This window comes from Varroa jacobsoni, unplaced genomic scaffold (genome assembly GCF_002532875.2).
Source record: "Varroa jacobsoni isolate VJ856 unplaced genomic scaffold, vjacob_1.0 scaffold_1410, whole genome shotgun sequence".
Taxonomy (NCBI): Eukaryota; Metazoa; Arthropoda; class Arachnida; order Mesostigmata; family Varroidae; genus Varroa; species Varroa jacobsoni.
In genome coordinates this window covers 33,016-47,832 of record NW_019214312.1, presented here as the reverse complement: position 1 = coordinate 47,832, position 14,817 = coordinate 33,016, and the positions used below count along the sequence as shown (strand labels likewise).

The 14,817-nt window shown below is 40.2% G+C and overlaps 1 protein-coding gene and 3 long non-coding RNA genes across 6 annotated transcripts in view; 2 read left to right on the top strand and 2 right to left on the bottom strand.

The window, feature by feature from the left end:
• Nucleotides 1-1,838: 1,838 nt before the first annotated feature.
• LOC111269753 (uncharacterized) lies at nucleotides 1,839-5,273 on the bottom strand. The gene is made up of 2 exons (XR_002685911.2): nucleotides 5,112-5,273; nucleotides 1,839-4,033 (listed from the first exon to the last, which is right to left on the bottom strand). It is a non-coding gene; the product is annotated as an uncharacterized LOC111269753 (long non-coding RNA).
• A 97-nt stretch (nucleotides 5,274-5,370) lies between these two features.
• Nucleotides 5,371-7,921, top strand: LOC111269752 (uncharacterized). The gene is made up of 4 exons (XR_002685910.2): nucleotides 5,371-5,697; nucleotides 5,871-6,133; nucleotides 6,654-6,807; nucleotides 7,054-7,921. It is a non-coding gene; the product is annotated as an uncharacterized LOC111269752 (long non-coding RNA).
• Nucleotides 7,922-10,183: 2,262 nt separating this feature from the next.
• LOC111269754 (uncharacterized) lies at nucleotides 10,184-12,246 on the bottom strand. 2 transcript variants are annotated; one of them, XR_002685912.2, is made up of 4 exons: nucleotides 12,024-12,246; nucleotides 11,561-11,822; nucleotides 10,659-10,964; nucleotides 10,184-10,291 (listed from the first exon to the last, which is right to left on the bottom strand). It is a non-coding gene; the product is annotated as an uncharacterized LOC111269754 (long non-coding RNA). The 2 variants fall into 2 exon arrangements; XR_015314684.1 differs by having other exon boundaries at nucleotides 10,659-11,822.
• dor (vacuolar protein sorting-associated protein 18 dor) overlaps nucleotides 10,196-14,817 on the top strand; it is a 15,416-nt gene continuing 10,794 nt past the window's right edge. Inside the window, exons 1-4 of one of the 2 annotated variants that reach the window (XM_022849563.2) lie at nucleotides 10,196-10,293; nucleotides 13,752-13,893; nucleotides 14,080-14,147; nucleotides 14,638-14,747. In XM_022849563.2, the coding sequence (XP_022705298.1) occupies nucleotides 13,801-13,893; nucleotides 14,080-14,147; nucleotides 14,638-14,747 (271 nt within the window). In that variant the 5' untranslated portion in view covers nucleotides 10,196-10,293; nucleotides 13,752-13,800. Of the gene's footprint in view, nucleotides 10,294-12,373; nucleotides 12,494-13,751; nucleotides 13,894-14,079; nucleotides 14,148-14,637; nucleotides 14,748-14,817 lie in introns of those variants that run through there. The other variant, XM_022849562.2, reaches the window with a different exon arrangement.

The window sequence follows — 14,817 nt, the reverse complement described above, 5'->3', positions numbered from 1 at the left end:
TATGCAATACGTATTACCGGAGATCTGAAATGTCGTCACAACAATGGCGGTTCGATCCTTCAGATTTGAGCCACTATCCCATCTATGTTTCCAAAGTTACAGCATGATTATGCGATCACCATCTTCATTATTATCGACCTTCAGTGTACAGTTACCGATGTCATTTCGATGTGAGGCACGTGCTTGCTCCTAAAGAACCTTCCTGAGCTTCAACCCATCTGTGCGCGAATTCGGTGCTTCCTTCAACGTGCGGTAGGTAATTGCGGCTTCAGGATAGCTCGGTATATTTGATAAGGGTGACAAATCAGAAATCGCGTGTCGCGTTGCCTCGAGTACAGTTTGCTGACCTTGCCCACGCGACTACGAATCAGTTTGAGCCCCGTGAGGAGGTAGGCGGGGGGAAGGAGGAGGACGTGCGTCAGCACACGGTAACGGCTGAATGTCTGCACAGACACCTAAACCTAACCTAACCTAAACCAATGAACCCGGAGGAGTCTACTGCCGGATTGCAGAGATGACTCGAGTGTTGACCTTTATTTTTCTCATACACAGAATTCGATACTCTTTTTGACGTATACTTCAACGCAAACTAGAGCCATGTCTGTGAAATTGTATATGATAAATTATGCATGTGTGTGTCCAGTAAATTCATGTTTAGCTTAGTTCTTCGTTCTATTATGTTGTAACCGACAAAAACTTTGACTTGGCTAGGGCTCCAAGACATCTTTGGCTTTTGGACTACCGCACTTTTTGAAAGATGCAAAGTACTTGCTTCGAACCGGATCCCCAATGCTTAAAATTTAGAAGGTCCGATGCTCTTAAACACCAATGAAGAACGTATTACTTTTAATTGGCACATGTCTATTCATAATATGCTATGCATAATTCTTACTAGGGCTTCACCTCTTGAGTGTCGATAGCCATGTAAAAGTCCTGAGTGACCGTTTTTATCACCGCGTGTACCTTTAGTAATTATGTATCGATGTACGAATAGCGGTCCTGAATCGGACCACACGAATCCGCTCTAAACGCATTTCGTACCCTCATTACGAAGTAGTAGTAATAATAGCGAGAATGTATGTTTGCAAATCGTGTTGCAGGAATATGCTGTGCAGCGTCCCGTAAAGTCAGTTCTGCTTCGTGCGATCGACCGCTGTCATCCCGCACTCACTAAGTATTTTGTGAATTGTGTGCACTTCATAGCTTCTAACAACAGCGAAATTTGGCCTACTTGAGGCCAAAAAAGAAGGAAGAAACGAGACAGCTTCGGCAGTCCGCAAGAGTGTTGCAGCCTTTTGCGGACTAGGACAGGAACTGATCAGTCATTATCAGTCTATTCCATAGAGGCTACTAGAGGGCCAGTGTTAGCATGTGCTATAATTTCGTGATCTACTCCCGGCAGAGTGAACGGCTACAACGGGCTCACTTCTCTGTCATGGACGGTTCGTGATAAACGTCATTTTGCTACGGAAACAACAACAAAGTACCGCAGTTTGATTATTTTACATCATGGTGGCCGGGGTGATTCGCGTGCACAAACACCGATGGGGGCGGAATCAAGTTCAAGATACGTATACACGTGCATTTGTCGTATTTTTCGGTTATTTAAAGGTACTAGCTGAAAGAGAACAATGCTACGTTACACGGAACAAGGGCGGGAAGAAGGGGAGCAGTGTGCGTCCTCTAAAACTTACTGATAACATTTCTACGATGCGCGAATGCAGCATCTTCTGATCAAAAGGATTGTGTCTGTTCTGATATAGGCTCGAGTAAAACTAGTATACCAGGGCTCTGACGGTATCCAGACATGGTTTTCAAGCAATGAAAACGATATTGGATTGTATCGAAAGAATGAAATTTATATGCCGTAGGATTTAAATAGGGAGAAGGAGATGGTGAGGCACGATAAGGCTTCCAATACGTGAAACAGATTTTATGATGAATGGGCTTCCTTGACAAAAAACCATCTTGTAATGTACTAGCAGCTCTAACAATATCGAACACAATACTAAATGAATAAGTTTTTAGAGGCGAATCCTTAGCATTTGAACGCAAATATAAAGGAAAAGTAATTCTTTCAGTAGATACATTTATAGACAGTTGAATAAACATAAAAGGATCCTGAAGCTTCTGCTTATAATTTTATCATATATAACATAGTTTCAGTGTCTCTAAAAAAAAAAAAAAAAAAAAAGATGTAACTTGCGTCCTTAAGGTTATATAAAGGTGACTTAAGGTTATATAAGGATGTCGGACAAAAAAAGTTACTCTACATCAACCTGTTCATTTGATAACCGTGAATGTATTTACTTGTTTTTTGTGGCACCAGGTACGTATCAATCAATACCGGAAAAAATCAAGGTTTTTATGTCCTACAGGTAGCTCTCTCGGTCTCGATCTTGTAATATGTACGGTAATACAATGAGGTAAGTAATTCAGCATTCAACTGAAGGCTGTGGTTAATCGTTACTTCAATTTTCCCTCATATGTTTACTTTGAATAGAATGTATGAAAATACTTGTTGCAAACATGGCTTAGGGCGTTGAAATCCAATAGTATGCACACACATCCCAACGTAGACTTATTGTTTGACTACCAGCTTTCTTCAAGGGATTGGCTCTTTTCGGTTAGTTGTCGCTTTGTCTGTTATTAATCACAAATAGTGAAAACATTGTCAACCAGTCTACTTCTGAACTGGGAGTTCATTTAGGGATATATATATATATGAGCATCTTTTAATATATATATATAGTTTTCTAGCTGTGATTATGTTGGAGTTTTGCAAAATTAACCTGTTTATTTACCTCCTAATGCCTTCTCGTAGATGGACTTCTCTTCGTTTGATGCTAGCACAGAGATTATGCCGCTGTAGGCGATGTGTGTTTTTATGTGATTTTCTACCGCGGAAGAACAGGCTGGCACAGGGGGCATCGTTGACGGCCACGGCCACCATAACGAGCAGTACTGCGGCGCAATAGTCCTCGAATTACTGTTGGATAGGTTGGAACTGCCGGGCGTCTATCGACCCGGGAGGCAGCGAAGCCGCGAACTAACGACGACGTTCGTGCTCTGATCCGACAGCACCGTTCAAGCCAGTTCAGGTTCCAGGGTCTTCTTATCGTCCCCAGTAATCCGACTCCCCCGACAACCCCAGCCCTTCTGACGCACATACACACACGCACATACATACTAGAAATGTATACACAGACACATATACCACACCTAAAGAGCGAGAAAGCCCCCTGTGTTGACCCGCAAAATACAAGCTACAGCCGAGAAAAGAGCGCTCAGTTTGACTCAAAGAACCGCTGCTGCGGCGTTTTCGTTTGCTATCTGTATGAGCTGCATCATGTCTGATGGCTCTATTGACCGCGCGGTGTTTGGGCGGCGCCACAAGGGCGGAGCCAACAGAAGCGTCGGGTTGGTCTCGGCTCCCTGTCTGTCTCGATCTCTGATTGGCCAGCAGTCGATTTCGATGCTTCGAACGGCTGCGAGCGCCGGCAACGGCGGCAACAAACCATCGGGCTCCGAGAGAAACCGTGACAGAATATTAGAAGAGACGCTAGTGGGAGAGGAAAATGGGAAGCCGGGCCCTGTCGACGACGGCAACGACAACGATATCGTCTTGAACAACAATACGTAGCACAGCTATGACGCCCACCCCGGTCGTTTCGGATTGCCAATGCTGTTATTGCTGCTGCTAATGCTGGAGTATGCGCTTATACCATTCTGTAAAAGAGGACAAAACAAAAAACACGGGGCAACACTGTTATCTGTGAAAGAGAACCTACTCACCAGTGAATGAGCGGCCGACGCGGAGCTAGACCCCGAGACAGAGAAGACGAGTCTCGATGTATGTCTGTCGAAGTAGCTCTGACCACGGCATATGCGTGCATCACTGTGCACGCCATATCTCAGAGAGCGCACTGTTTACGTGTTTCTCGATGTCATGACCAAAGTGCAACAACGACAGACCTGCAAGCGACTGACTTAACGGTACAGCCAAAATCAGTTACGTACGCACATGCCCTGGCTGAAATACACACGTCCAATATATATGTGTACATGATATTAGTAGATCTCGCTCCAGCAGCTATGACAGGGTAGCTTTGTAGTTGGAGCTTTATAAATAGGAAGCTATCATTTTTTGTTTGTATCTTGTCGTAAAATCAGTTGGACCTTTTTTGTAACATCTTGGTATGCTAGAGTAGCCTAAGCAAATCGGCTATACTGAATGATAAGTAAAAACAAAGCAGGCAGGTAAACGAAATCAGTATGCAAGCGCCGGAGTCCAGTTATTGATCGATCAACAATGCGATCGCCTTTGCCAATCACCCGAGAAGTCGCTGCGCTCCATATTGTTCTGACTGTAGTAAACACAACTTTAATAGAGGTTCAGCGAAGATCTTGGTGCAAATTTCGAACGCGACATCCACACATCTCACAGCATCAGAAGATTACGTCCTAGAAAGACCGATCTATTAGTAGTACAGAAACTATCGGCCGATGTTTTAGGGCATTATTAGAAAATAAAATGTCGTTGCCGTAACTATTCCCATCGGCTAGCTCCACTCCTCTAGAGAATCCTGTAATTATGATTTAAATCATTTTCTATTAAATCATCGTTAATTTTTCAACGAATAACGTGACGATAGTCTATAGCAAGCTACTAATAATCCTTCAGTAAAAACCATTATATTGCGACCACTAGTCTAAAGGACTCTTTCTACTTTTAATATATACGCTATTTTGTCTGGACAGATTTCCTATACCGCAGCGTTTTATTTCAATCGTACTAACATCCTAACTTCATGACAACTTATCAGAACCGTACCGTTAATCAGATCATTCAAACTGGAGCTGAAACTTTTCGTATAGCTTAATTCGCTGTTTGTTATTCTTCTAAAACTATTAGAACAGTAATCTATTTATAATTGTTTAGTTTTGCTACAAATCTATTCCGATTTGCTCGATACCGAGCCACAAACGCACTGATCTAACAGACATCTGTCCATTTTCATTTTTGAGACGGTAGTTTTATCGCCCGGCCGCCGGATTCTTCCAGGTCGCTGCACACCCAAGCATTCAATTGCAAACATCGCAGAACTTACAACACTTTCGTTTATAACTTTCAGCTGGCGATCGTCGCGCTCTGGTGAGTAACGATTTTGGACAGCGTTTCCGATATGTCGGCGTTATCCCTTCAGCTAGTTTTCGCTAGCGCACAACCCGCCTGATTCGTATCATTGTTCAATTGCACTCGTTATTATACTCGTGTAAACCGTCCATTGTAGACAACAATACATATTATCCGTACGCTTGTAAGAATGCCGCTTTACCAGATCGTCGTGCAGCGCCACTTCATTCGTACAATAGTCGCCTAGTTAACCCCTTCCCTTTTCGAAATTATAATTTTCCTCCACCATTTACCTGGCAATACTCCAAAAGCATTCGAGAGGCCAGCGACCAGCCTAGCAGACGGTTTTCGGCATCACGTTCCTCTTAGATCCATAAAAATCAACTCAAGTTAGATTACCGTAAAATATGAGCCAGACTCCAAGCTGTCTTGTAGCTGACGTGTAGACTCTAAGTTACAGAAAAGTTAAAGAGGCTGTTCAGTTCAAGATACCAAATTGACTAAGAAATGTCAACTTCACGCAAGCAAAAAAAAAATGCTAACACATCACGAAATAAGTGGTAATTCGTTACAAAAATCTGCTTGCTAAAACAAAACCATATTACCCAGTATGATCTAGATTTACGCACTATCTACATATTTCTTTGTGGTGCTCCACATCTATTTCTGCTAGCGCACCAATGGCACGCAGGCGTAACCTAACCATAGAGTATTACCAATATCGTTTATTCAGTTCCTTCAGTTAGCGTTCCTTCAGTTTCGGTTCAGCCAGACATTTCGGACTTATGATTGGTTTATAGCAATATGGAAAAATTCGTATACAATATGGGACGCCATGGGAATATTAAGAAGCGCATTATCCAACAGTTACCGGGGCCAAACGACACCAGATTTTTGCTCTACTTTTGGGTGCTATTCGTTAACAACGTGTGACCAAAGGAACTGCGATCGTTCGTCTTCTTCATTTTCACTGGATTCACTCTATCGTTCGACTGTGTTAGTAATTATATTACATTTCTGTTTATATAAAGCACTCATGGACTGCAAGACAACAGCGATATGGCACACTAACATGATGACTCGCACTCTACGTGTTCTATACCGAAAAGCACTTCTTCAGTTGCTATGTTACAATAGCCACTATCATATCTTCATCGTTTAGCCTACAAAACATCTATCAGATACCTAGCACTCACTGTCTACTCTAACCTATTTGCGGGTTAGAATACCTATGAGGTATAACAAGTACATCCACTGTGTTGTGAACCTAAATATACAGGCAACTAGCCTTTCGAACCTATTTGAATAGACACAGTCAGCATAGATAGATTTTGGATAAATCTGAATATATATATATATATATATATATATATATATATGAAAATTAACAATTCGACATTAAATGGAGGCATCTATCCTGATACTGGCTACAACAAGTGAACAGTAGTTCTTTCAAAAAAACTTCATAATGCTCCAATAAAGACTCAATTGATGGATTTCATTTAATTGATTACAGGAGAACAAATAGGCATACGGTTAGTCTCGGACTCAAGCCAGACGTCGCTCAAGTTCTCTATGGTTGAAACAATCGATGCACGGTTGCTGATAGTCATCGCATAACAGACAACCCATTAATCACATTGCTGAAGCTCACACCATAAGAGATAAGCGTAAGTTTCGGAGCTACAACTTGAAGCTGATGTTCAAAATAGATATTAGCTTTTTTATAGCTTATATTGAAAGCGCGTACAAAAGCGCTAAGTTAACTTCTAGACAGGGGTAATAGTTTCTAAAGGGATCTTGGAAGTGACGTCATAGGGGCGTCACTAAAAACTCAGAACTACAATGCTTTTCATAACAGCACCTCCAGCTAAGTACTTTTTCAACTCTTTCATGTACGCGTTGATTATTCCAAGGAAGGGCGAGGCGATCGCATACAGGCTTTCAGGCAGGTATCATTTGCTCAAGGACCCAACCACAAGGATCCGCCCTGTTCTGGGATCAGTTGAGCCGTAATAAAATCTCTGCCGAACCGGCGATGGCCCTATTACTAAATTCAACTGGCGCGAAGAGCGGTGAAAATCCTTCAGCCGATCTGTCTTTCTGATGCTTCCCTAGTGTTGACAACGATCTGTCGTTCTAATATAGTAGGACTATATGTTGAAATTAAACTCAGAACAGCGGTCGTATTCTGAGCGTCATTACCGCACTGATGCAGGCTAATGCCTGAGCTATGTTTTACCGACCAGCAGGGAAGACATCGGAAGAAAGGTTGCTTACATGTTTACTTGGTCGTAGACCACTGTGAAGGGAACACTTATAGAAACAATAGGCACTCCAAATCTAGTTAGTTTACAGAATATCACGGCACTGCGGGATTGAGCAGCCTGTTCTACTGAAAACCATTGAGAACTGGTGGTAATGTACTGCCTATTTTGTATATGTAACAATGATCCTCTCACTTCTATCGTTGTATGAGCATGGCGCGACTATTGTAGAACATGAAATAGTGGCGTTCCCTGTCATGTGCCGCTATATATATATATATACACATACTGATATTATGAGCACAATCGTACGATGTGTCGAAGGAAATATTCATTGAATTAAATAATTGAGACATTTATAGAGAAAGTTTCTATCCTAACAAGGTTGATATTTAAAGATTGGGCTAGCGCGGGTAATCGGGCTCAAACTGAAATGGACTTCAGTTCGATTTATGAGGTTCATGGAGAGTTGTCTGCTTCACAAGCTTAAATTATTTTCATCCTATGAATCACTAAACAGCATCTATTTACGAAAGCTTTTCGAAAGTATTCATTGATAAACGTTTTTCGGTACGTAAATAATTTTTGTGTAGCCCTCCATAATGTTTAGTAAACATGAATGAGTTACGCTGTAAAAGTTTGTTGCCGCTAGTTAAAAGCATAGAAGAAATGAATTTAGAGACAATAACGGTATTATTACAAAAAAAAACTAGACAGTAGTATAGATAAACAATATAGGAAGTCACATAGGTCAACATACTGTTTTATGAAGCGAACTAAATAAACCGAACATGTTTAAACAAACAGAAACAATACTCGAGTCCTTGCCGTGCACTATTCTACGATGTGTATGTTCACTGGATAGGACCGCATAGTGGCAAGGCGCGACCATAAAGAAGATAATCCCTGGCACGAAGTTGCCAACATGCACTACTAGTAATTGCCCACTGTCGACCACAACTACACCCGAACACGAAAACTGCTACAATAGTTGATAAGTAAAGCTTGTGACAGATGAGGAAGGTCATAGCAACATTGCTCAGCACCAATCTAAGCTACATTTTATTAGACAATCACAAAGATATTTTTTACTTGCCGTAGCAGACTCCATCTGAACAACGCCTAAAACAAAAACAACCGAGACAAATTTAAATGCGGGCACACGCACACAATTGTTTATTTCAGTTATGAACTAGCACATATGTCCTAAGCATAGAATGTTCAAATAGACTCCTAAAGTCGTGAGGCCACTGCAAAAAGATCAGACAAAATTCTATGATTTGGCGTATTCTATTGACAGAACTAAAATACACATTTTTTGGACATGAAAACTAGCTAGAGTCTGATGCGACCACGCATGGCTGAGCATTGCAGAACTGTCTCTTACTGCTAAAAAATCATCTGCTAGAATTACTAGGTTTTAAAGTCAATTTTAATTTGTACTAGGCTTATCCGTTATCTTAATTAATCTGATCCGCTGATGCCGCACCTAGCCTGATTTATTAATTATTAAACATATTTATTACACACTCATAGATTAGCTATAAGTGGCGCTGGCTGTTCCTTGTTACAGTGGCAAAACACATTTTGGATCTGTACTATCTTTGTTGTAACCGCTACAATTTACCCCGTCCGTTTCAGTAAACAGATTTCAAGTATTAGCTGTCAGTTACCTGCTCACATACATTCAGCGGGCTTACACTTTGGAAAATTCTAAATTATGCATGTGACTTAGGCCATTCGTAGTTGTGACCAAGGCTAGCTTGGAAACCGTGTGTACCTATGCTAATTTATTACGTGTATATGTTTTGCCGTCCTCATCCTAAATTGAGTGGCACGAATAATCGAAAATCAACGAGTATGCAAGCTAAGTAAACTGCAAGAAGTACACTAACTGGCACATGATGGGCAACAGCTGCAGAATGTAAGCCCTAATTAAAGCCATAATCGGGAAAAGTGTGCAACTTTTTGCGGGTGAATATAAGTTAGGAAGCAATCACTGAATGAAGTCGGCAAGCTTCGTTCCGTGATTACGCTTCATTACAAAATTGACATACCCTGAATAAATGGGTTTTTCTTCGGGGTGCCCAAACGAAATCAACACAGTCAAAGGTAAGACTCGCTACACGAGAAGGAAATACAATCTTCTGAGGAAAGAGGCTAAAAATCAATAGCATACCTTATATATTTGGAGAGCATTACTGTGACATATGTTCTATAACCAATGTACGATTCTAGTGATACGTTATCAAAGCATCAATAAAGCACTAAATGAATGAATAACATCGCTATCAGGTGTTGGCGGATGATCAGTAAATGAAAATTCTTGTTTCACTAAAAGCGTGGCAAACTCATCACGGCAAATTTAACTCAAAACGAACGTTGGACAGATGATGTCAATAATACTTAGTCTGTTCCTGAAAATCAGAACGGAAAGGGCAGTGCAAAGCTCTAGGGATTACGACCCCTACCAACAACATGACAACATCTACGCAGAACTGCGTTTAAGATCACATGTTAACTTTCTTCTATATTGTCTATAGGGGTGAATAAGAAAGTACAATCGTTGTTGAAGAGCATCAAACAGAGATATATCAGTGACAGGATAATTTACGTTTAGTACTATCTTCTTACTGACACCTAAGAAATACCTTACCCAGCAAGACACATATTTTTGTTTGTGATATTGTTAATACCTTTTTCTCCCTTTCTGGCCACGGCGAAGGGACACGCACTGTCCAGAGCTATCGTCTGTTCAGCGATCACTGCGGCTGACGCTACTTGGATAAGCCTATTACAGCCTCCGTGGAATCGAAGTTGTTTCAACTTTTCAACTATTTCTCAAAAGCGTTTAAGGCAGTGGTCATTGCTTCACCTCAGTCGTTAGCTGTAAGTAGCGTAAAACGTATCTCAAAAATGTTTTCAACGTGAGACATAGTCGTCATTGTTAGGCTGTATTGTTTGCATGGCTTTCATGGCCTATAATTTCCCTAATATCAACTTTTCCTGGACATGCAGAAAGCTTGCCACCAACTTAGCATACTTGGTTTTCGCCATAGTATCCTTATCCCCGTCGCGCAAATATAAATCAGCGATACATCGCTTAGCGATTCGAAGTTATGCTAATAGCGCATCGATACAATAGCCACCTAACGAGAAATGGCTAAAACAATACATCAGTCATTCTATTTTCCTTTAGCACGTTTCTATTAATAACAACTTATGTTTCACACTCGTATGATAGGAAGTATTACCTTTAATCTCATTTTATGTTGAAACAGTTCTGAGAAAGCATTTGCATTAGAAGTAAGTAAATTTGCCGATTTTGGTGATCCACGGAAATAATGTTTTCCTTGTTGCCGTTATTCGGTAACTTCAGCTTTGTTTCTTAAATGAAAAACTTGATCTCTCGTGCGGTTGTGGTAAGGTTCGTGGCTTCTAAGTTTTGCAGTTGCTAGCGAGGTGATTGATACCAATTTACTTCGAATCTGCAGCTGAAACACCACCTTCAGTTTGCTATAAATCCAAGACTGACAAATCCGTTGACCCTCCCATTTTTCCTGACATGGTTAAGACGAGACCGCAAAATTGTGCACATATGAGAAGTTCGCAAAAACGCATACAGTCTGTTAGGTAGCCTAGGCCCGGCTACATACTCTCTGAGCCAGATGTGGAATTCTTAATTTTATAAAACCAAGGTAATACTTGTCAAATGTGTGCTGAATGAAGACCCTTAAAATATATTCGTTAAATCGGACGACATCATAATGTGGGGCATGCAGTACACAAAAAAAGCACTTGAAGCATTTTTCCGAAGTACCGGTTCAGCGCCATATGTTGGCGCATTATACGGGCATATAGATGTCTAGAAATTTTATAAGTAAAACTAAATAACTGGAAACAAGATAGATATCAAGGACCACTAAATGAATGCGTGCTTCTATGTAATATCTTTTTGTAACTGCAACGTATATTACATTAAGCAACCATACCTTACAATACTATGGTCATCATTATCTAGATACATTTGTACGCAGTATTGTTTCTAACAATTTAATTTGTAAACCGAGACAACAGTTAATATGAAATATTGAACAGTAAAACCTGCGTGAGATAATGTGTACGAATCTTGCTACTAACACCTAAGTTAACGCACTTGTTGTGGTATATCGCTTAGCGTATAAATGTCTCGGAGAGAATGAAAACGTCGTTTGCTAGGGTTACACGAGTAATCCGCCGGTTTTGCGTCATGGCAGAGCGAATTCGGAGCTGCTCTTGTACCAAAAATACAGACGAAGTGTCACAGAAAAAACGGTACTCAAACAAATCACACCAACAAGCCCCATTCCGCTGGCCAAGACGGAAGTAACTACATCGCCACTTAGTGCACAACAAACATCAGCGTCACCTATTAGAAGCTTAGAGGGGCAATACCAAAAAAAAGAAGCTTTACTGATAAAAAGTAACAGTTTCATCAACTAATACCAAATTAGCACTCTAAGGATATTTGGTCCGCATTTTCCAAGCTAAATACGTCTAACTGTGTGCACAATATATTGAAATAAAAAAGATAAGCCCCACTGACAAAAATTAGTGCATTTATGCATAAACATACATACCTAACCAATATTACCATTTATTTGTTTAAGTATTCAACGTAAACCTCCTTTATTTAGACGGGACTAATATTCTGGTTTAGATTATTATGTATTTGTTATGACGTGTTATACACAGGAAGAGCACACGATGTTGATTGTTGTGATTTGAAGTTATTGAATGAGGCACCGTCTTGAAAATTGCACACGTCTTATTGCTTATTGGGAGGAAAGGTTAGTGACAGCATTAGAGTGTTCTAACAGTTGGGCAGAGTTGCTACACTGAGTAAATATCACACATTTAATCCATATACATGAATCGTGGCTAAGCGCCCGTTAACGGCGATGTCTCTAGGATGCGTTCATCAGCCAAAACATAGAACGACAGCAGGTTTCCAAGTCGATCTAATGTGACCGACTACACATTTTGTTTGTGCGCCACTAGAAATTTCTTCGGCGGGGAGTGAAACATAAGTGAACGATACTAGAAGAATGTAAGAAAGCGTTACCTGATGTTTCATAAAGCGACCCTAGCCTATCTGAGTAACTGTAATAACAAACGTATCGTATTTTCCGTACATTCTCACTTATAACGTTCCTTTGGAAATTTTTTTTTCATTGAAAGCATTCATTGGTGGAACTACTACTCGGTCGGTTCTGGCTGACAAAGATCTATGTATATTGAGTTCGTCCTAGACACGAAGGGTGTAGACAGATAACGCACAGTTTAGGGGTCAACCGCGTAAAAATAAGTGCACCTTCGATGTGCTATATTGTCAACAATTTAATAAATGTTCTTAGTTTTATACCTGCTATGATCGTTAACTGTTGTTTCGGACCGCTAATTCCGACAGATTTCGAATCTAGACTACCCGACGCGTACCCTTCGCAACGATCTAAAGGTCTATCAGGTTTAGGGGTTGACTAACATCGTGTGCAGGGAGCTACAATTGCAGTTCAAAACCAGCATTATTTGTATATTCCAGGTTGCTTTTCTTTTCGTTTTCATCTTTTCGTTTTTTGATATGGGTAGATAATCATTAGTATACTCATAAGTCTACAAAAGATTTTAGGTTGCTATTTGCAGTAGGAGGAACCAACCAGAATGATCATTTTAGCCCATATGACGGGCATTGCCCCGTAAACCGGCGCCACTATGATTTGAGCGTAGTCAAGCAAGTGCAGTTATTTCAAGTTAGCCTATAATTATCAAATAATCAAACAGACGTACTGGCACTTACGTGCTGCCCCGGTATTAATATAAGAATATATAGCTTTGGAAAATCTCCGATTATTTATAAACCGCTTTGTTTCGTTATGCTGACTGATAATAAATCGTGTTTTGAGTTATACTGATATAGAGAGCTCGACTTACCTGTTACAATACATTTTTGAAGCTTGTGATTTAGTTATAGTATTGATGACAGTTCTCCTTATTCAGAGTTGAATGATTCATTACTAGCCAATAAGCTAGGTTTATTGATGTAGAAATTGATAAACGTTTTCCCTGAAAAGATTCTCCATGATTCTCCCTGAAAAGATGAAAAGAAGCAGTTAAACTACTACAAGCTTGCAAGATTCATATTCCATTGAATTAATGTTCCGTCTGAAATTATTGCAAGATTAAGATGCGCATAAATATAAATGTAGGTAAAAGGTTGGATTTGCGCCAGATTGCGCGTTCTTGAAATGAAGCGACGGTGTCTCAAATGTCGCGCGGTAGAGACTAACGTTTCCTCTTAATTTTCATAGTTGGTCAGCGCCGTTAACAACGGTAGAAGTGCGGCTTATTCAAGTCAAAATGATGTCGCTAGATCAATATGAGCAACAGACGTCCGAGCCAATGCCGAGAGCCTTATCCTACGCGTCCTTTAACCCTGCAGTACCCCAAAATGTAAGATCTGTACTATTTGAATTCAGTTATCCGATTTCCCTTTGAATTCGATTATTGACATACTTTAACATGCTTTTTCTTCATCTGTCTCTTCAGAAGTAGTTTTTTTTCCCCTATATAGGGTGTAGTCTGATTGTTTGAACATATACAATTCTCTGAGGCGTACGTCTGTTTTCTAATTTGCAGCCTATCAGTCAACTTACGAAAACTGAACAGGAGACACCGATGTTTAAGAAATTAAAAATTGAATTCAAGTAAGTTTAGAATGATAATTTTCCTAGGCCGATTTGTTTTGTTGACTCTCTGCAAGTGGTCCGTTAACTTGCAAATTAATTACTAATAAACTTATATTATAATTCAAAATGATTATATCCTGCTAACATGTACTTACTGTACAAATTTAGTAAAATGTACTAGTTACACATAAAACATATACACATAAACTTATATTTTATCAGCAATGTATCGTCCCTCGCTTTTCCAAAATGTTAAACCATAATATTTTTTTAAATTTCCTCTGCCTTTGGCGCCTATTTTCCTGATTCTACTGTAGCTCTAGGCTGTTGTAGATACTGATACCTTTATACTCGTATCGACTGGAGTAAACCCGTTGAAACATGATCGCATAATGTTTAATAGATAGGTTAACAGCTTTTATGCATTAGCATTCGAGTAATCGACTGAGTGTATGCCTTTCCGGTGGTTTTCGAATGTTTTTTTTTGCAAAATCAAATCTGACCGTAGCCCGAGGGAATCCTTAACTCATCTGGTAGCCTGCAATGAGACTATTGTTATGGGAATGATCGACAAGAGCCTGCTTCGGGTTTGCTTAAAAAACCCCAAAGAGCCTGAAGGTATGTACAGTACAAAGAAATTGTATTGCCATACCTTATCCAGAAAAGCGACTATCAACATTGAGCGATG